General features: G+C 34.1%; 1 protein-coding gene across 5 annotated transcripts in view; it reads right to left on the reverse strand.

The window, feature by feature from the left end:
- Positions 1-15,561, reverse strand: part of Ptprc (protein tyrosine phosphatase receptor type C) — a 110,073-nt gene extending 94,512 nt beyond the window's left edge. For all 5 annotated transcript variants that reach the window (XM_047520672.1, XM_047520669.1, XM_047520671.1 and 2 more), the window contains exons 1-2: positions 15,440-15,561; positions 15,243-15,358 (exon numbers count right to left, since the gene is read on the reverse strand). In XM_047520672.1, coding sequence (XP_047376628.1) covers positions 15,243-15,315 — 73 coding nt within the window. In that variant the 5' untranslated portion in view covers positions 15,316-15,358; positions 15,440-15,561. The remainder of the gene's footprint in view (positions 1-15,242; positions 15,359-15,439) is intronic.
- Positions 15,562-22,282: the final 6,721 nt, after the last annotated feature.

Raw genomic sequence — 22,282 nt, forward strand, 5'->3', positions numbered from 1 at the left:
GAGAATAAAATCTTAGCTACCGCCTTGTTGGTTCAATATGAAAACTGAATTTATTTCAATTACAAGAAAATAAGCTGTCATTTTATTAATTAAAAAAATTGCACAAAAGAATTTTAATTTGACCCATGTGCCATCATTATTGTTAATCTCAGTACATTTTCACAACATTTTGATGGACCTTAAATCAATTAACACTATAAGGGAAAACATCTGTGCTTCTAATACATTTTAGGGTAGCTTTTAATATTGCTTTTATAAGGAATCTAAAATGAGTTTAATTGAAAATGCCATAATTCATTGTGTGTTAAAACAGTAGATTTTAAAATCAAGTCAATTTATTAACAAACCTGCGGCATGTGTATCTGTAAGAGAGGATTATTAGAAAAGCCAGAGGAAGGAAATGTTTCCTTTCCCATCAAATCCAGATGTTCAGCCCATAAAATGGAGGCCTAGCATAAAAGGCAAGTTATGGTACTGGTATCCTTAGGAAGTGTAAATTCTGAGAAAATTCATGGTCAAAATAGATTTTTAAATAAGTTGTCTTTGACTTTTGTTTAAAAATAAAGTGATATTTTCAGTATCAAATATGAAATGGAATAATGAATGAATTAAAATAAAAGGCACATGATGTTTCCAAAACACCTTTATGAGAAAATTTTTATTCTAAAATATAAATAATTTCTTTTTAGCAAAAATAAAGACCCATGATAAGCATTTTATTTCATGCTTTGATAAAATATAAACTGGAGTCAATATTACACAAAATCATTGCTTTAGGAGTTGCACTGATTTTTCTTTTTTCTTTAGTCAGTTACTCTTTAGCATACAGATATTTGTAAAATAGATTAATTACAAAACAGGAGTTAACATTGACAATGGCCAAACAGTCTGTATTTTGATTTACAAAATAATATGTGAAATATTTCTTATTTTTAAATCAAAATTTCAACTTTCACTCCAACTCTTAAAGTGAAAAACCATGAGAAGCTAATTTTAATAGCAATAACAGAATTTCTGCACTCCTTTATAGTTTTCCAAATGTTTAAATAATGTAACAATCCCTCACATTATTCCATTTTATTACATTTTACAAAATGCTTTCATGTTCATTTTCTATAACTACCCTAAACTAAGAAGCATAAAAATCAAAATTGAGTTTAGGAAATATGTTCTATCGCATGTAACAAGAAAAGTCATTTGGAATTCTTTTTTCTCTTCTTGGAAATGGACTAAGTTAAATGGGAAGACATGTTTAGTAAAATTGACATTAATAGAAAATAGCTTTAGTTTTACAATGCTCCTGCAAAATAGAATGTGACAAAACTGGCACAAATTTCACATTTGACAACTAAAGGTATTTTTATTATTCTTATTTCTCTGCCTTTGAAGTACTTCTTATATTGTATCTGACTTGTTCCAATTCCAGAATTTTGAGGTTCTGCTTGCCTTTGATCTCTCACTAGCATTCCCAATACTTCTTTCATCCAAGCCTTTCTAGCTGCCCTGAACACAACACCACTGTCTATTAGTAGAAAAGGGAAAATCTATTTCAAAGGCTTTAGTGATTGTTCTCTTGTAGGTCAACCTGAAAGTATCTTTTATGTCCCCCAGTGTGAGAACCTCCACCTTCTTGAATCTCCAGTGACTCCTGGGTTCCATCTGTTTGAAAGTCGCCCATCAGCAAAGAGCCATCACAGCTGTTCACATTTACATGAGGCTCATTCCTCTTATAGTTCAATGGGATGTTATTTCCTTTTTTTTTTTTTTTTTTTAACTTTTATCCTTGAAACAATGGGCCCAAAATAAAATTTTAAAAAGCACTGATATTTGTTCACCTAATTGAGCTAACACATCTGAAAACCGATTATTTAAGCTTACTAAGCTTTTATCTCCTTGTTATTTACAAAACACAAGCTTTTTCTGCATTACAGCAAATTACACTTTCAGGTTCACAGTAGACAGTGCCTACATGCATGGTTTCTATTTCTCACACACTGGTGTAGTATTTTCATTGAATTGGCATGTTTTCTCTCAATTGCTCCCTTTTCCCACACTCTCAATTTACCCTTTAAAATGTGGATTAAGCAGAGGTGCTTAAATTGCTCCTTTATATTCATATGAAAATTAAGCAGGGGCAGGAGGAGAAAATGATAAGACTTTCTCCTGTGGGGACTGAAGCTTTCAATATGATTTCACTATTGAGATCATAAACCACCAAACCATCTTGTGCCCATTTTCAGTGTAAGCAAACTACCACAATGCAAAATAAATATCAATAATATTTAGATTTCTTATTCTTTGAGTTTAAATATAATTGTTTCACCTATTAAAACTAATGTCAAAGAGGCTGGGAATGTAGCTCAGTGGCAGGCACTTGCCTAGTATGTGCATAAAGTTCTGGGTTTTATCCTCAGCAGTGGAAGAAAACAAATAATAATAAGAAAAACTTGAAAAATAGATTAAGTAAAATAAAACTAATGCCCAAAGTCTGCCTATATATTCATTTAGTAATCCTAAGAATTCAGAAATAATTCCGAGGCTGAAGAACACAGTGTTTTATCAAGTAGCCATAGAGCACCAGGCCCTAGGGGAACACTCAGTGTTACTCCCCTTCCTGATTCATTCTTTCTTAATTCTAGTATTTAATATTAGAACAAAGAAAATCAAATACTACTATTTCCTCTTACAGTATGATAGTAAGTATTACTAATATCTGGAAACAGGCAGCTATAAGCTAGAATCTGTAACAATTTGCAAACTTAAGTTAAATATGATAACATCTGTAAAATATTGAAAACAGTTCCTGGTACATAGTAAGCCTGGCTTTTTTTTAGCTTTTTTTTTTTTTTTTTTTGGTATCTGGGATTGAACCCAGGGGCACTTAGCCACTGGGTCACATCCCCAGCCCTTTTTTTATTTTGAGACAAGGTCTTGCTAAGCTGTTTAGGACTTGGTTAAATTGCTGAGGCTGGCTTTGAACTCATGATCCTCCTTCTTCAGTCTCCGGAGCTGCTGGAATTACAGGCATGCCCCACCTTGCCCGCCATTAACTACTTTTCGTGTTAGCTTAGTACTTAGTACAGACTACTAGTAAGTATTAAAACAAGCTGCTCTAAAATATAAAATCTCTTTTAAATAAACCTGCTGAGTCTGATATCAAAAGATTTATTCCGTATGCTTCATCCTTACGGAGCATTTTAGTTTTACCTAATAGCTGCTAAAATGATAATCAATTTTTTTTTCAAATTTTTTGAAGAAATGGGAGATTTAAAATTTAATTTAGTAATAAGCCTTCTATATAACCAATAAACACCCATAGAAAGACTCCAACCTGTTCAAGCATTAACTTAAGTAGTATTTTTAACTATTTTTAACAATATACATCAAAACAAAATACATGTCACTAAGCAACTTAACAGAGCATTATATTTTCAAGACACTTTCCTGCTAAACTTCTAATCCATTAGCCTCTCAATGTATTTTGCAGGTTTTATTTAAAGAAATTACGTAAAGCCACACCTTTCTTGAATTTTAGCAATTATGCTTAGCAAGTGGTATATTAGATAAAGATTTAATTCTTCTAAATATTGTGACAAATTTCTTCATAATTACTTTTCTGACCTTGTTAAAGTAAATAGGGATATTTGCCAATAGTTAGGAGGCTCATAATCACCGTTTACCCTTTCAAGATGAGACATGGATTCAGATATTCATGTGGAATTTACTGACTTCTCAGTATATACCACCAAGAGTGCTATGCCCCACTATACACTCATGGACTCTTATTTTAACATTCAAAGTAAAATGTATTTTGTTTTCCCCCACTGGCTAGCCCTTCTCATTTTGTCTTCCTATCTCTTCTCCTCAACCCTTTCAATTATGGAGTGTTCCAAATTAGGATTAGGCCCTCTCCTCTTGTCCATCTAAATATTTCCTCACATGGTCTCATTCAGTCCTTTAGCTTTAAATTCCATTTGGTACACAATGACTCCCAAATTTGTGACCCCAGTCAAGACCTAGCAAGTAAGCCCAGATTCTTACCTCCAACTGACTAGGTTTTATTTATTTTGTTTTTGTTTTTGGCAGTGCTGGGAATGGAGCCCTGGACCTGGCACATGTAGGCAAGCAGTACTCAACCATTGAGCCATATCCCTCCTCCCCAGATGATTTCTTGACGTCTCTACTCATGTGTCTAATGAGAATTAAGGTATTAATATACAAAACAGAATCCTTGATTGCTTACCCTTAACTTGGTTCTTTCCAAGTTCAGTAACTCATGGGGAAAAAGAAAATTTTCTATAGTGTCTTTGGCCTTTCATGCAGCAACTTTCTTCATTCTAAGTAATTTTTTCCTTTTTTTTTCCAGCTTCACTGCCAACAATTAGTCTAGTAGTCCAGATTACCATCCCCTTTCTCCATCCCACTGATTCAACTGGCTCCAGGTATTGATTTACACCCAATAGATTCTCTTTATAGCAGCCAGAGTAGGGTCTTTAATATGAAAATATGATTAGGTCATTCTCTTCTTACAAGTTCAAAATGGCTTCATCTCATACTTAGGATGAAATCTAGGTTCTTTGCATTTTCAACAAGGCAGTATAGATCTGCTTCCTACTTGTCTTTCTAGCCTCAATATTAAACTTCCAGTGTTTACTCACCATACCACAGGTACCTTACCTTTCTGTGCCTTGAACTTGCCAATTTTTTGCTTCTGCCACAGCGCCTTGGCACCTGGCATTTCCTCTCACATAGATCTCTATGTTCTTGTCTAACCAACACATGGCTCAATGACACTTCTTCAAAGAAATCTTCCTTGATCAGCCTATTTAGAGAAGCGTTCACCCCTGAATCTGGCCTATCACTATCATTTCAGACTGTTCGATTTTCTTTGCAGAACTCAATTGGAATTTTCTCAATTATTTATTTCTTTTCCTGATTGTTATCTCCCCTTGCTAGGATATAAGTTCCATGAGAGTGGGCATCTTCTCTGTTTTATTTGTGATTGGGTCAGCACTGAGAACAGTTTCTGTTACACAGTAGGGACTCTGTAAACAACTGTAGAATCAGTAATCAAATCATCTCATTTACTATCTCATTATTATTCTCATTTTATATCAGAGGAAACTGATGCACAAGGGGTAAAATTTTGCGATCTTTCATGATTAGCAAGTTCAGACTGGAATCTAGACAAGATTTTGAATAGTGACTTCTGAAGTATTTTAAAAGTAGAGCTTGACTGAGTCCAACGTCTGCATCATCATCTAATTTACTTTCATCAGCTTCCCGGCCCTTTTCTTTTTCTTATCTACTTCCCTCATATCACTTCCTGTCAGAGTCAGAACTCTGAGCTGTTATCTTGTGTTTTACTGTTCTCCTTAGCTATTATATATTTTGATCATATCTAAGGTATCAATAAGTAACTCACAGTATAAAAATGTGGATGGATGATTGAAAAGTAGAAATACTTAGGATTTATTAGATCTAAGTTAAGTCTGATTTTAGAAACAAAAAGCTATATTTGGAAATCTAAGTCTAAGAAGTCAAAGTAAATTATTTGTCCTAAATTATCTGATTAGCCGTCCATATTTATTATGTTGACCAAATAACAAACTATTTTTTTTCTTTTCTGTCCCTCAAGTTATTGAGCCCAACTTGGTAATAGGAAAGTATAAAATAGCTCTGCCTGATTCATTTAATGCATCTTTTGGATGACTATGAAAAGATTATTTGGTGTCTACACTTCCTGGAATAAGATGAGAACCTTATGTGTTTTCCATGATCAAAGTGTTTTAACAAAGGTCAAGTTACTTCCCTTGTACTTCAAAACAAAAATTTAGATACCTTAGTGAATTATTCAATGGCTTTCACTTTATGTAATATCAAAAACCAATTAAGAAGGGGAAAATCCATTGTTTCCATGGTATCACTCAGCTCAAGGCAAACTCAGCCCTGTACTTCATTATCCTCTTTTTCAAGATGATAGTTAACATGTCACTTTTGCATTATTTGTGTGGCATCAGCAATCATGGTAAAGGAAATTAAAAGTCAAAGATGTCTTTTTGCTTTTTTCAAGAGGCATAGTCTCAAATGAATTTTTCTTGCCAAAGATATGGAAGAGGCTAGTATATAAAGGTTCAAGGAAGTAGGTGAATCAAATGAATGGGATTTAAATGCATATTTCACCCAAATGACCAATAGCCCCTCTAATCCTGCTGTTTTTTGCCCACCCACATACTCATGGCTACAATTACTATATTATCAAGCAGAACACACAAGATCCAGTAACTCACTGGAAAAAGGATAGGCCTAGAATCAGATAGACCCAGGTTAAAATTCCAGCTTTCACCCCAACCAACCCCAATTTGTTTCTCTGCTGGTAACTTTACAAAATCACTCTGAAAGAACACCAAAAAACCTAAGGATATGTTTGTGTGGTGTGTGTGGATGTATGTTTTCACTTTTCTCTCCATATAGCTATTTTATTTTCAGAATAAATCACAAAACTAAATAAAGGAATTTAGGGACATTGTCTAGTCCCTTTTTGCATCCACGACTTTAAAAAAATATGAAATAATAATCTACACAACTCAGTGGCAACTGCAGAACTATAACTGAAGAGTTCGTTGAGAAAATCTAGTCAGATCAGGGGTCTGGAGGTAGTTTTACTATATTACACCTAGATTTAAAATTAAAATCTAAATGATTTTTAGTTATAATTTTTAAAAGGCTATCAACACCAATAATTATATGTAGCAAGGAACATTATCACTTCTATGAGCAAGCTTTGGGGTGCTGATGGAGACTTTGGAAGATTTAAAATCTCATCTCTAAGCAGTCACTGCCATAATAGATTGCAGACTGCATGAGAACCGGCACAAGAAGTGGTACTCCCAGCAAGCAGCACAGGGAAAGCACTCATCAAATAATTGTTCCTCAAAAGAATTAATAAACTAATGAATAAATGAACAGATTTAGTTGTCCTGCTCAAATTAGATATTCAGAATGTTTTTACGTTTTGGGTACTGGTAATCTGTGAGATTTTCATTTGCCCATTTATCCATTTTTGTATTCCTCTCATTGTCTAGAATGATCATGATTTTCCTAGAAAAAAATAGGATATGCAATTTTATACACAGCATGTGATCAAAAGAGAAAGAGAGAGAAAAATAAATGATAGCAAAAACTGTATGCAATTTCTTCCATCTTCTCTTGCCTGAAATATGCAAATTTTCTATCATGTAGGAAAATCCACCTTGGATAATTCACTTAAATAAGGACAATAACAAAAGGACAGAATTAAAATCGTTCGTAGAACCATGAAGTGCTTTCTACCTACAGGGTTGGGTCACACTCACAGACCATCTGTGCATTCAGAAAACAAGTATCAGGAACCTACAGACACTGGTGAATAAGCAGAAACTCAGTGACAAGCTACATGAGCTCACCAGCTGCTGTGAGAACCCAGTAAAGAACACTCCAAGAGGGGTTATTCAGAGACCAGCACAGCAGCAAAGCACCTACCCAGGTGAAAGTGGTGAAAGAGCAGGGGACATAGCTGTTGATGGGGGGCTGCCCACAGAAGACAGGCATGATTTTCTAGCTCAACTTTGAAGTGGAATTATAATTTACTCAATTGGAAAGAACAAAAAAGATATCCAGAGAATTAAAAACAGCATAGCCAATGGTTCAGAGACAGGAGATTATTGTATTTTTAGAAAAATGAAAGTTACAACAATAGTATATGGTATATGTCACAAAGCAGCTACAGACAAAGTTGGAGAAATCTTGAGGGATTCAAATATCAAATAGAACTGCGAGTGCAATGTTAATTGTTTTTATTTTTACTAATACACAGAGACAAAAAGGTAGGGTGATTTGACACTTTTACACTCCACCATTTTACACTGAGGGCATTTTAAACTTATCATGTCAATTATTATTATTTTTTTTTTTTTTTACTTTTTACTCCACAAATAAGTAGTTCCAAGTTTGTAAGTTAATCAGAATATCATAAAAATGAGTGAGAACTAAATGTAATTCTATAGTGCAGTTCCAGAGATGTTTCTAAAGTTCCCAGTGGCTACCTATGGAATAATCAAAACTCTTAAAATCTCAATGTCAATCTAGCTGAAAGTGCTCTCAGTCTCAAAGTGAATGCTATTGATGGAAATATCAACATAAGTTTGAGAATGGTTAATGCTTCTCAATGTAAGTTTGAAAAAAATGAAAAAGTAAATCATCTTAGGTATCATTGAAATGCAAAAATAAATAAATAAATAAATAAATAGAAGTTGCTAAAACAGGGTACAGGAAATCTATCTAAAAAGAATAAGTAAGCCATTTTTGAAAATTTTAGAGGTTTATTATTTGACAAGTAAAATTACTACTTAGAAAAATAATGACAACTAGGTAAAATACTGTAATCAGTATAATTTGATATGGATAAAACTGATCCATGAATTTAATAGTATAGGTAATTAAAAAAACTTAAATGAAAGGGATGCTATTGAATTCAGTAAAGCAAAAATGAAAATTAAAAAATTGGAAATTATTTAATTAAGCTACATAGAAATAACTAATTTGGCTTAATGAAGGTTTTTTTTTTCCTACAATGCAAGAAAAATCCATTGATGTTGGCATATCTTATTTTTATTTAAAAGTTGAGTCAAACATCCCTAGTACCAAAATCATGGGATCATAACATTCTCTACCCAATAGGGAGTCACTCAGGGAAGGATACTTAAATATCAGATTTTTATCCTTTTACAGAAATTATTCTGTAATTGCAAGTATGGGCCAAGTAGGGATCGAAGGAAAATAAGTTTTCAGGCTATTGTTACAATAGAAAGTGGTAAAGTATTCCTAATGAAGAGAGTCAAAGGCAATGGGATATACAGAATCTTTAAAATACAGAATTCAGAGCAGCCCAAAAAATCTCTGAAATGGGATGCAAAGTTAAAAGAAATCAAAGATCTATAAGGATTTATTACTCTACCCCTTAACTTTAAACTGTTCCTTTATATCCTCAAAGTGTCTCAAAGAAATGATAGTTGTAATTGTGCTTCAGTGCTAAAGAGCTTTCTGCTGTGATTTCATGGGATGGCATGAATGATATGTATCACTTTACAGACAGTAGTAGCTCTTATTACTTTGAATGCTTACAAAAACTTATGGATAAGGAAACTATCTCGAGGAAAAATGATTTGGATCAAAATTATACAATTTTACTGTCATTTATAACTAATTAGAACAAATAAAAAATTTTTAAAAAAGAATGAAAAGAATTATACAATTCATAGAGTTGAATTTCCAAAATATTTATTTCAAATGCCATGGTATTGCCCAACATGGAATGACTCCTGCCTATATCCTACTCCTACTATGCTGAATATTTTTTTCTTTCTTTGTAAACAAATTACTAGTTTTTTTTTTTTTTTAAGTGGGGTATATGAAATAGAGTGACCACCTCTTACTCTCATATCACTTTGATATCATCTCTTAACATCACTGCTATTTTTATAGGTTTCTCTAAACTATCTTCTGGAATATTGGGAAAACATTTCCAATGTAAAATACAGAGAATTTTTTCTTTGTCTATCAATGGACTTTATTAAAGTTTCACTTTCTCACTGTCCATGGGTGTGATGCTGGGTGACCCCTCAGTTCTTGCCTCCAGCCAGTGACAACAGATCACTATTTGGAAATCTGATGGTTTCCTTCCCATTGCTCAAATTTTAATTGAAAGTAATTTTTAAAATATATGAGTGGTGATCATTTTCCCTTGAATATCATTGCATTGTAATTATAATTTTATCATAAATCAATATACACAAGTTATAGAGTTTTCAGTAAAGCAATTTTTTCATTTTAAACAGTGGTCTCATTTCTAGCAGGAAATGAATGTCTTAAACATGACCAGATAAGCACCATAATAATACGTTAACTTTTGTTTGAACTTGGGTCTGTAGTAAAGGATCTAAAAAAAAATTTGAAATCCTTGCTGATTATCTTTGTAAAAGCGAATCCAATGAAGGTACTGTGAATGGATACAGTAGATGCTGGTTTATTTTGCTAGCATTGACTTTTTGTGTTTATGTGTGTCCTAGAACAAAGGATAAAATGTTTTCGTGAATTTATTCTTTATGAATTATTTTGTGATTCCTAAACACAAAATTTTCTGCTCACTATGGTCATTCCTAAGCCTTTTTGACAGAGAAAATTTAAAATAGTACACTGACATATGTAAACAGGAAAGCAGATTAAAGTTTTCAGATAATTATTAGATATTTTCTAATCTAAATGTTAGTTGGGGTCATGTACGCAAAATCCAGTGATTACTATAATTATTTCTTTATGTTTCATATGTGGATATATATATACATATATATGTAGAAGTAGACATCATATATTACCATATCATATGTTACTAAATGAAGAGCCTGCTGTATTTTATTGTTGCCCCATACCATGGTCTAAAGAGTGCTCTCTTTCCATATGTAAAGTTCTATCACTAATGCACTGGTAATAGCAACTACTGTGGAGCTAAGCATCTAGTCCTGACGAAGATATTTAGTCTAAACTGAATTTAAGTTAAATTTCTATTATGATTTTTCCTGCATACATAAGATCATAATTTTATGAAGATTGGGAAACCCTGAATAGCGAGGGTAATGAAAATTTTCTCTGTACCACACTGAGTTAATGCATGTGTTTGAACAGGCAACTGTGTCTTCATTAACACTGTGTGTTCACCAACAAAACTACAAATCTCAGGGTTTTACTCAGACTGAAGCTCACTCTCACACTGTCTTGTAAGAAAGAAATGGTTCCCAGATTCCTTGCAACTGCCCTGCGTCCACACATCTCCATCTGCCCTTGCAAACAGTCCAAGTGCACTAGCATGAGGGTCCCACCAGCATTTGCAAGGGCTGGTCTTGACTCTGTTATCCTCCTGCCACATGAGTGCTTCCTTCTCTACACCTTCCTTTCCTTTTTGTGGGGACCTGCATTTGAAGAATGACACTAACCCACCCTATCACCTTCGCAAAAAATGTCCAAAGAGCAGGTGGAAGAAAATTTAGAAATATTTCAAACTATGGATTTTAAAGAACTAAGGGAGGCTTCTCCAGACAAGAATTGAGACAGGAGATGAAAGAAAGAAATAGGAAAAAAAAAAAAAAAAAAAAAAGGGCAAAAGCCACCCCCCCCAACTTGGCTCTCTAATTTTATTTTTACTGCTCACAGTCTCTTTTGATCACCCTCTCTGAGATTTTCCTCCTCTTCCTTCTTCATCACTATAATCTACAGTTTTATTAAGAATAGAGGTACTTTGGATGAGGTAGAGGGGAGTGAAAGGAGGGGAGGAAGGATAGTAGAATAAATCAGACACTATTACCCTGTGTGCATATATGATCACAGGACCAGTGTGATTCCACATCACGTACAACCAGAAGAAGAAGTTGTACTCCATTTATGCACCATGTGTCAAAATGGATTCTACTGTCACGTGGAACTAATTAGAACAAACAAACCAAAAAAAAAAAAGAAAGAAAGAAAGAAAAGAAAGAAAATCCACTATTTACTCAGTATTTGGTAAGAAATAAGGTACAAAATATATGAAAAAAGACAAAGACATAGTTTCTGCATTTACGTAGGTTGCAATGACAGTGAAGCCATTGAGGCACATATCATCACCATCATCACAACAGTTAAAACAGTATTTGAAAAATGCCAAGGAAAGGGAGTAAAAGGACCCAATTTCAGTGGAGATATTTTGTGGCAAGAGTGACAAAAGAGAATGTCAGTGAGGAGATGTGACTTGCACAGGGTACAAGAGTCCTTGAGGGAGTATCAAAGAACTGGACACTGCACCACCTCTTGCTTATTCTCTTTCAATCCTTAGAAAGGGAAGGAAAGATCACCACCAGCTCCATGCCCAACTCCCAGCTCATTGGCACACCCAGCTGCTCTGCCTAGAGGATTAGAATCTATATCATGGACAATGAGAAGATATCAGAATTTCCCTCGTTCTGTTGTATTTTCTATTGTATTTCTAATCACATGACTGATTAGAAAACTAGTATTTAAAAAAACAGATGGATTAGGAAATTTTTATATATTACAGGTGAAAACTAATGCAGTTGTGAATTAAGGTGATGGCAAGGAGGGGTAGAATGAAGGAAAGATTTTAGAGATTACTAAAAAGGAAAATTTCAGGAGTTGAAGAGCACAGTAAATGTTTTTGTTCAGGAAAGGAGGTAGGTTTCATATTTCTGAGGGATTAATCTGGAAATGGAGAATTAGGAGCACAACACATAATAGATTATAGTAATCTACTCAGATGGTAGAAAGCAAGAATAAAACTGGCCAAGTTTATAGGACCCAAATATTTATAAAGCAGATAAATATGGCAAAATAGTAGTTATACTGATGACTGGTAACAACTAGCATATATAACTCATATATATGATTATAGAACATAACTCACACAGATAGAATATATGTGTATCTTTATGTATATGAATAACGTAGCAACATTTCTGTTCCTACAGTACTTATTTGTCACTGATAAAAGGATAGCAGAAGAATAGAGAAAGAACCCAGTTCAAGCTGACACCTCTGTCCCTGTGCTTAGTTATGTAGAGAAAGAGAATAAAAGGAAATACAGACCTCTAACCCCACTTTACCTTCCCTTAACAAAATACACTCCAGAATCTAGCAATAATAAGAAAAGTTTTTAGTAGGAAAATATTTTTAAAAGATCAATTAAGCAATCATGCACACATCTCAGATTCTCTTAAGCTGCATTTAGCACTTAATAGGATTACTTATCAAATTCAATTAATAATTTGCATTGAATGTCTGTGATGTGCAAGATACAGGATGTGTTTGTGACATGAGGTTTTTTTTTTAACATAGATGGAAAATGAAGAATTATGTTCAGGAAATGAGACTTAACTGTTATGACTCATAACATAACTCATAGCACATTTCACAAGGCATAGTTCAAAGTACTCTTAACTGTTATACTATGGAGGGGTAGATTTGCCTGGCACTACAACTTTATTATGGCCAGAGAACACTCACCCATACCTGCACTCTCAAAATTATCATTCTTCCCTAGAATTATTTAGAAATTTTAAATAAAGCTTTAGTTTCCAATTGTCAGTTGAAACTTTTGTGTAAAACTGATCTCAGCATTGTTATTGCCTTGCCAAAGCCTACCTTTGACCTTGTCCACATGTGCATTTTATTTTATTTTATTTTTAACATGTTTATTTTAGAGATTAAATAAAGCATTTGAGTTGTGTGCATATTTATTCAAGATGTCTCTTCTACATTTGACTATTTCTTAATACTTTTAGAATATAATATATGAATTTTGCTGTCCAACATTTATTATTTCCTGTAGACACTAAGCTAATTATAACATATTTAAATAAAACATAGGATTGTTGCTAATAAATAAAAATACGTAATTTAAAGCAATTATTTTCCAAATTATACATTGAATCACAAAGTATCTCTTGGAACTTAAAATTATGCTAAGCTACATTTGCAGATACAAATGATTATGTCAATATATGTTTTCCCCAAATATTTATATACTCAACAAGACTCTCAATACTTTTTGTAAAAAATGGTTGTTTTAATATTAATGTGACAAAGGTAAATGTGAATTTTCAAAATAGATCTGTGCAATCTGTGCATATCTATCCATTTATAGCATAAGTTATTTACAAAAGTTGATTTAAAGGTTTCCAGATCCTATTATACTTTTATTTTGATCATGAATTCAAAGATATTCCTTATGATGAAAACCATTTATAGATTAATTTAAATTTTCATGGTGAATTGGTCTATGACCTACAAAATATTTTAGTATCCTTTTATACTTATTTATAAATGCTTTGCAACATTTTCTGAAAGTGAATTTTTAGTGTCCCCTGATTTATGATCATATACATTTATCATGACATTACCGTTTTTCATAATTTGCTTTTGATTATAATAAAAAGACTTCACAGGGGTGGCAACTTGACAAACATTTTCTGTAATACAAGAAATGCTGCACCTACATAGACTTTTTGAAATTCAGCTTTCCAATGAAAAACAAAACAAAACTAATCACCACAACAAAATCTTATCTTACAGTGTTTTTCTTTCCACTGTCATAGGTTACTTAAAAAATAAACTGAAACTGTAACATGATCAGGAGGTAGTGGCTGCCCTGACTTTCAGAGGGAAGGAGAGAGGGGGGAAAAGCTGGCAAAACAAGATTTTTTTAAAATAACTTTTTCATTTAAAAAATGGCTTGAATTTCTACAAAGAGCCTATTTTCAGTGCTGTTTTATTAATAATAGTTTCCTACATCATAAGGAGAAATGTTAAATATCTATTAGTTACACTTAGTAATGATCCAAAATGTATTCATGACCCAAACTGACAATCTTCCAGAAATAGCCACGAAATAGACCATAACTGTACACAGATCTGAAGCTTAAATAGGGACCAGAAGTCCAATTCATTGCATTTTTCCATAGAACATAGAATTTGCATGATTTTAAAAATTTAAATATCTCTACTTCCCCAAGGCTATGAAGGGCTGTGGCCCTACAAGAATGTCCAAAGCAAAATATCATTAAAATTATTAGGAAGGCACTAAAGTTTGATTTAAAATGCATCCCGTGAGAAGATGCCAAAAATCCATGTTTTATTAAATATATAAAGGTATTTTTTGAATAATCATGTACCTACAGGTTCAATAAAATATCTCGAATATTTCAATAGTAATAAAATTTGAGGAAGCAAACTCTTGATCCGAAAAGAGGGAGTGACTTTCATGCAACCAAGGCCATCTTATGATTTTTAAACAGTTCAGTTTTTGCTAAAACATTTATTTTGTCATTAAATAATTCCTCAGACTTTCACCTATGTGTGTTCATATCACCGTGAGGGTTAAGTAGCAGGGTCACCTTCGTAATACCTCAATAATTTGTAAGTGAACAGATGCTATTTTTTGTTTAAATTGTGATTCCTCCACCCAAATACCTATGCATTTTTAAAAAGAAACAATATATTCTGTCACAAAACAAACCCTGGAACCACAACAATCTTGATCATTTTATAGCAGGCTTATCAGTTCTAGTCCCCAACACACTATTTTTAATATCTATTTCAGACCAATGTTTCTCCAAAAGGAAAGACAATCAAGTAAGAAATATTAATATTCTTGTACCTACCTGAAACAAATGCCTCTGTGTCCAGAATGGCAAAGCCAAATGCCAAAAGTTTAAGCCACAAATACATGGTCATATCTGCAAATCAGTCGTATCCCTAAGAAACAGCATGCGTCCCCCTGAAAGGCAAAATAATTATTACCTCTCTAAAAGATTTTCTCTGCAAACCCGAATCAAAAATAAAAGAAACGAATGCATACTCTTCACTGCTGTTTTATCAGAAGGGGAACAATTTCCTCCTCTGCTACCCTAAGAACAAACCACTTGCCAGCTACATGGAGTTAGCAACTAGAAGGTAGTGATGTCAGATTCGGTTTTACTTACTTCTCCAAAAATACTGTAAAGGGACCTCTTTGCAGGAAGTTAAAAAAAAAATTGTTCAAAGTAAGTGCTATGCCATTTTACTTCCTTTAAATAGTTATACTAAGTTCGTAGGTCTTTTGAAAGATTTTTTCCCTCAAGTAAATTCTTCTTAAACTATTCCTACAGTAATTCTTTAGAATGTCTATTGTTGCTTTAAAAATAAAAATAGAAATTCCTTCAAAATAATAAGTAAATTTTCTAGGAGATGATAAAGCAAATTCTAGGAGATGATAAAACAACTTCAGCCTGGGTATGACAGAATGGGATTTGACAAAATGATATGGTATCTGAAGCAGAAGAGCCATGACTTTGATTTTTTTTTTTTAGATGACCAAGTGAAGGAATGAACTATCTATCTGGTTATTTTTGGCAACCAGTATGGTTCACCATGTGGGCATTCAAGCCTCAGCAACGTAACAGTTTGAGCATGGAACTCATTTTGTATGCAAATGTAACTTCAGAGGACTTAACACTTTCCCCCAAATTGTTTACCAGATATCCTTGTGAGGCTAGGAAGGGAACCAAACGGTTATTTCTACCACAGCATGTCCTGGTTCAAAAAATGAATGCATCTTTGACTTAGGGTATTCTTCATGTCACAGATGAGGGGGAAAAAACCAAGTGTCTTTTACAAAAGTTAGCCTTTTTTCTTTTTCTCAAAATACTTTTCTAACCCTTTTGATAAATAAGACAAGAAGTTAATATAAAATGTTCTTCATGTTCATGAAATAAGAAGATGATTACTAGCAAAATGCTATTGTGAATCCTGTAATACAAATAAATGAATTGGTATCATTATCATAATACAAGCACTAAAAAATAAAAGTAAACACAAGTACAACTCATTCTTTGAACTACAGGCAATACTTGGAGGACTTACAGGCAGGCAGTCTTTGCAGTATTTCTGCAATCCCCCAGTTGGGGATTGTATCTATGTAAATAAATATTTTGAAATTACTAGACTTATACTCTTACTTTGGCTGCTAGGAACTACAGAGACAAATTTGTACCTCGCTTTGTACAAATGGAAATAACCTCACAGCTTAAACTCTGGCTAACATTTTCATAATATTATGATTATGATTGCATTCTATTTTGATCATTATTATCTGTGTTGCCTTATGAGTCTCTTATGAGACTCCTATGAGTATGTGCAAGAATTGTGCTTAACACTTTACACACATTATCTAATTTTTATTCAACTCTCGATTTGGATAATGTTACTATTCTCCATTTTGTCTATGTTATTCTGAGAGAGTTTAGGTGATTTGTCTAAGGCCTCACAGCAAGAGAACAGACAAGTTACGATTGGAACCCAAGTTCCCAAATTTCATCTTTACTTACTTACCATCCTTCTTCATTTTCTCACTTCTTTCCACAGTCTACCTGTACTATGTATTTTTATAGTTTTTATCTCTAAGAGATAGATTATTAAGTCAGTAAAAATGATGTTGTTCTCAGTTCAGTACTGTGGATCAAACCCAGGGGTACTAGATCACTAAGCTACACCTGAGCTCTTTTTATTTTATTTTGAATCAGGGTCTCACTAAACTACTGAGGCTTGCCTCAAATGCACCATCCTCCTGCTTCAACCTCCTGAGTTGTTGGTATTATAAGCACACTCTACCACACCTGGCTGCATACATGTTTTTAAATAAGATTATTTTGAACTCACTAATTTTCATACAAGGACACCTAATGGAAAGTAGGAATCAGAGACCACAAATGTGAGTGCTTAGCTCTGCACTCTATTTCTTAAAACACATTAGTAATGGAAAAATCTTTGGGAATTAGTTTTAAATATCTTTAAGTAAATTGTCATATTTTGTTAGCGTGCTTTTTATGGCCAAAAATTTGGCAAAACTAGAGGCCAGGAGGAGAGTGCATGACATATGATCTTTTAAAAGGCAGAAAAGTATACAAAATATACTTTCTATAAATATACATATATATATATGTATACATTTATATATACACACACATATATTTGCAAAATGTGAATTTAGCACATTTGAAGAGACATCAAGTCACTTCAGTAAGAGATTCAATTTGATTTCAGGCAAGTAGGTAGAGATAGTATACCTAAGGACTCTAAGACTAACAATAATGAATTGGATTATTTTATGTTTAACTGAGTTGGATGATTCATTAAAATTAAGTTTAATGTCTACAGAACATAAGCTTTTGAGTAGCAAAACCTATATTGTGTACTATAAAGACATAAGGAAGTAGAGCCTGATGTATAGAGACAAGAATGGATAAATATATACACAATTCTGATGGTTCACCACAGAGGCAATAGCAAATGGCAGGTTTGACAACCATGAGGTCCAGGCTTTGGGAAAACCAAGGAGGAAGTTCCCAGGAGGTTGTCAGGAGATGCATCACAGCTCTCTTTAGACAATGGAAAGTACGGCACTGGGAATGTTGGTAGCAGCAGCTGCCTTCCTTTAGCACATCTGGGGAAACCTCTGCTCCTTTACCACATCTGGGCCTGGCACATGGGTCTCCAGCATGCTAACATGGAAGACTGTCATAGAAAGTAGGAGTGTTTGCAACATAATGATGTCATCCACTCTCATTGATGCCAAGAGGTTGGACAGGTGGGCAGCAGTTTAGGCAGTATTTTGCCAAAACAACAGAGGCTAGGAAAGGGCCAGGAATTAGCATCAGATTTGGCACATAGTAAATATAGTGATGCTTCTTGAGGAGTTGAAAACAGCATGTATCTAAAATAATCTCAAATTGTGATCAACAAAATTTGCTCAAAATAATTAACAGCTGATTGACTTACCATAGATTTTTTAAAAAAGCTAGAATAGTGTTTAATTGAACAAATCATTTTTCCAGATTTTTAATTACATAAAATTAACACAGAGATGAACAAATTACTTGAGGTAAACTACAGAAACAGATATTATTCACTCATTCATTCAATGAATATAGAGTAAACTCCTAATGCAGGACAGTCATTTTGTCTGACCCAAGAAAAATAATGTTGAGCAAAACCGAACCTGCTCCATGCCTCATCAATACTTTGGTGGAAGACACAATTATTGGCAATCTAATCATCATGACCTGACTTAAGCATTCAGTAGGGTATTTGGTCTAGTCCTAGGGTTGAGAAGTTTATCTGGAATAAATAGCATTGAAGGCAGATTTGCAAAATTAATAGACGTTAAATGGGCAGGAGATGAAGGAGAGTATTCTAGATGTAAAGAACAATGTATCTAAAGGGGGAAAGTGTGTTCAAAGCATGAAAAGAGGCTGTGTGGCAGGTACCTAGGGAGGAACAGCCTGAAAGATGGGGAGGCTTCCAAAGAAAGAGTAGCCAAGCTTGCCTGGCCTTGCTTCAGGATTTAGCTTCATCTCCAGAACTATGGAGAGTTATTGAAACTTTGTAAGCTTTGCTCTTGAACCTTCTTGCCAAGGATCTACATGGTGCAGATTTGATATCATCACATTTCTCTGTGTTCCTGTGCCTCAGCAGCATTAGTTAGGCTTCCCTTCTCCATTATCCCTGTCAGTTTATAAAACATCATCTGTAGATTTTTCTCAATCCTCACTGAATATTCCTTAGCAGTCGCCATGTTGGGTCTCTTCCTCTACCTGACTTGTAAGTGCCACTGAGACACAGTCAAAACTCAGTCCTGGACCTGCCTTTCCCTTTCTGGGTGACTCCTTCATGCTGACTCACAAATGTATATCTCTAGTCAGATCTAAATTTCAATTCTCTAGACTTACCTTTGCTCCTGTCTTCTTGAGAGTCCCTGATTGCCTCACAGTCAGCTCAACATAGCATGGAAAGCTTGACTCACCCTTTCTTCAAACCTGCCCCACCTCTCAATCTTATCTGAATCTGTAAATGTACCAAAAAAACACTGTCATTTTTGCCAGAAACCTAAGTTTTATTTTTTATTTCTCTGTTTCTTCCCTGACTGCATCCAATCCATTAATGGATCTCATTCATTCTCTCTCTACCATCTCCTGTAATTGTGCCTTTCTAGTGTGTCACTTAGGACCCAGCCACCATTGCTGTGAAGCAGTGTTTATCTTATGTCCAAGCTTCCATCTTATCTCCTTCTCTCTTTCCTTCTGCGAGTAAACAAATTGATCTTCTCTCAATACACATCAGGTCATGATAAGTCTGTACTTTGAATCTATCTATATTTATCCAATTTTCAACTGAATAAAATCCAACCTCCTCCACATACATTGCTTAACCAACTTAATGCCATGTTCCACCTTTCCCAAACTATGCTCTGGCCATGCTAGTCTTTGTGTTGTCCTTGAAATAAGCTCTTTCCCATTGAGAAGCTTTGCTCTTCATTCTGCCTGGGATTCTCTTCTAATTCTCTTCCCACCCCTACCATTCAGTCTGAACATAACTTCCTTTAGGCAACAGCTTTAGTGTCACTTCCTCAGTGAAGTCTCTCCTACCATCCCAATTTTAAAAAGTCCCTCTATGTTACATTCTGTCTCAGGATCATGTTTGTTTTCTCCAAATCCAGGAATGTATTTGTTTATTTATATTCAACTCCTCATGGGTCCATGAGCCTACCTTCTATGTAGTAGACCGTGAGATCTAAGCAGTGTTTAGTATAACAATTGCCATTCATGATACTATCTGTTAAATGAATGAATGAATGGTGGGGCTTACACATGAAGCTTGGGTGTGCCCAACATATTGGGTGTTGGCAATAGCAAGGGCTGGCAGAATAGTGGAGATGCTTGTGTTTGTAGTGTAGGCAAAGATAATGTCAGAAAGAAATGTTCACCAGTTAAATAAATGAGCAAATCAACACCAGCAATTAAAAATCATATTGAAATTTGATACATAGTCTTATCCATAAACAAAAAAACTATAGGAATACATAGGAGGGTATGTTTATATTTTATGATTTGATATAAAAATATATTCTTGTGTTCTGCCATTTGTCTTTTGAAAATTTAGGTGTTGAACACAGAAATCTATGCTACTGGATAAACCCACCCCCTTTGTCTTTGTATAAAATGAAAATACTTTTGTAAGTATTTTCCAATGTCAAGTTGCATGAGAAGGAAGGTGATGTTGCTTTCATAGTTTTTCCCATTCTGAGCACCAGAACTTAATTCTCCTGGTTATGGTAGACATACCCAGCCCCTTTACCCTGAACATCAATAATCAATGCTGACAGAGGAGTTCTTTATAATGATGTTTTTAAAAGATGATTTTGTCCAGAAGTTAGGAAATGGAATTAAATACTAGTCCTAGAAATTATTTAATCCCTATAATTTAGAGCTAGTAATGCTACGTTAGTGTTGCTGTGAGAGCTAAATGTATTAATTAGGAAAAATATTCAATAATTGGTGTAGAATAAACAATAAGGTATAATTAAAATGTTTCCAAAAGGGCATGCTTCCCATTCCTTCTTCTTCCCCAAAGAAAAAGAAGGGTAGGGACTCCACAGGAGGGAGGGAAAAGATCTCCCAGAGGTCCTAATGGTCTGTTTTCCTTCTGTGAGTTGCACAGACAAAGGGTTGATGGAAAGTGTGAAGAGAGGAGATAAAAAGTTAAACTAGACGTGAGAGAGAGAAGTGTTTAACTGGAATACAATTATTTATGTATTTATTTATTTCCCAAAAGGAACTAGGAAGTTTTGAGAACTGTTCTCTGTATTGTTAAGAGAAGAAACAGGGAATTCAGTATTTCTTGTTTTATCAGTTTAAAGGCACTGTCAATTACAAGATGCATCCTGACTTCAGTAATGTTAAAGAGTGTTTTATAAAATGTGTACCTTACAATCAATGAAATAAAGTAGCACAGCAGACCAGGGTCAGGAAAACAATGAAATAATTTTATGTTTGTTAGAACAAACGCTCCTTTCAGAAAGCTAAAAGCAAATCTCACAATCTCAAATATAGTCACAGAATAAACAGTATTAGATGAGTTATGGATTGGACTCCAGTACAGTAAATACAATTAAATGAAATATAACGAGAGGTAACACACATGTGAGAATGTATAAATTTGATATAATGCTTCCCTAAAACTTCGGTTTATTACAAGTCTCAAAAATCATGCTCTCAGCATCTCAAAATCATGTATCGCTTTGGTTAATGACTAAAACACATTTAAAATACTCATTTTCTAATCCGTCTAAAATTTTTAGCATGAAGTTTCCAACAACACTTGTTTTAGAGGCAATCTTGGGTCTGTCTCTGAGAACAGGTCATAACATGCAGATTCTCTCACCCTTTCTATTCTTAGAAATAGCAGCTGGGAGCCTTCGAATAAGGCAGAGTCTTACAGCTCTTATAGTTCTTTCCATTAGTCTGTACCATACTGAGAACTTCATTTAATTCACCAGAAGTACTTCTCCATGTGACTTCCATGTGTATCTCAAATTTATTGACTTCTTTCCATCTATATCACTTCCAATTTAGATGCCAACATCCCTTGAATACACAACTAAAATGGTCTTCTAACAGATTTGCCTGTATTTGATTCTGCTAATAGAAATTATTACTTGCCAATTCATTCTCCACATCTTCTTACCCAATCCTTATACTGTAAATATCTTCCCATCAAATTTAGGTTTAAAAGGGAAATGCTTGAGGACCTCAAAGGCTCTGCCATGAGACCCTTCTCCTTCGGAAGCCCCATCTTTCATAATCTCCCAGCCTTCTTTATCTCAATC

The sequence above is a fragment of the Sciurus carolinensis genome, chromosome 12 (assembly GCF_902686445.1).
Source record: "Sciurus carolinensis chromosome 12, mSciCar1.2, whole genome shotgun sequence".
Classification (NCBI taxonomy): domain Eukaryota; kingdom Metazoa; phylum Chordata; class Mammalia; order Rodentia; family Sciuridae; genus Sciurus; species Sciurus carolinensis.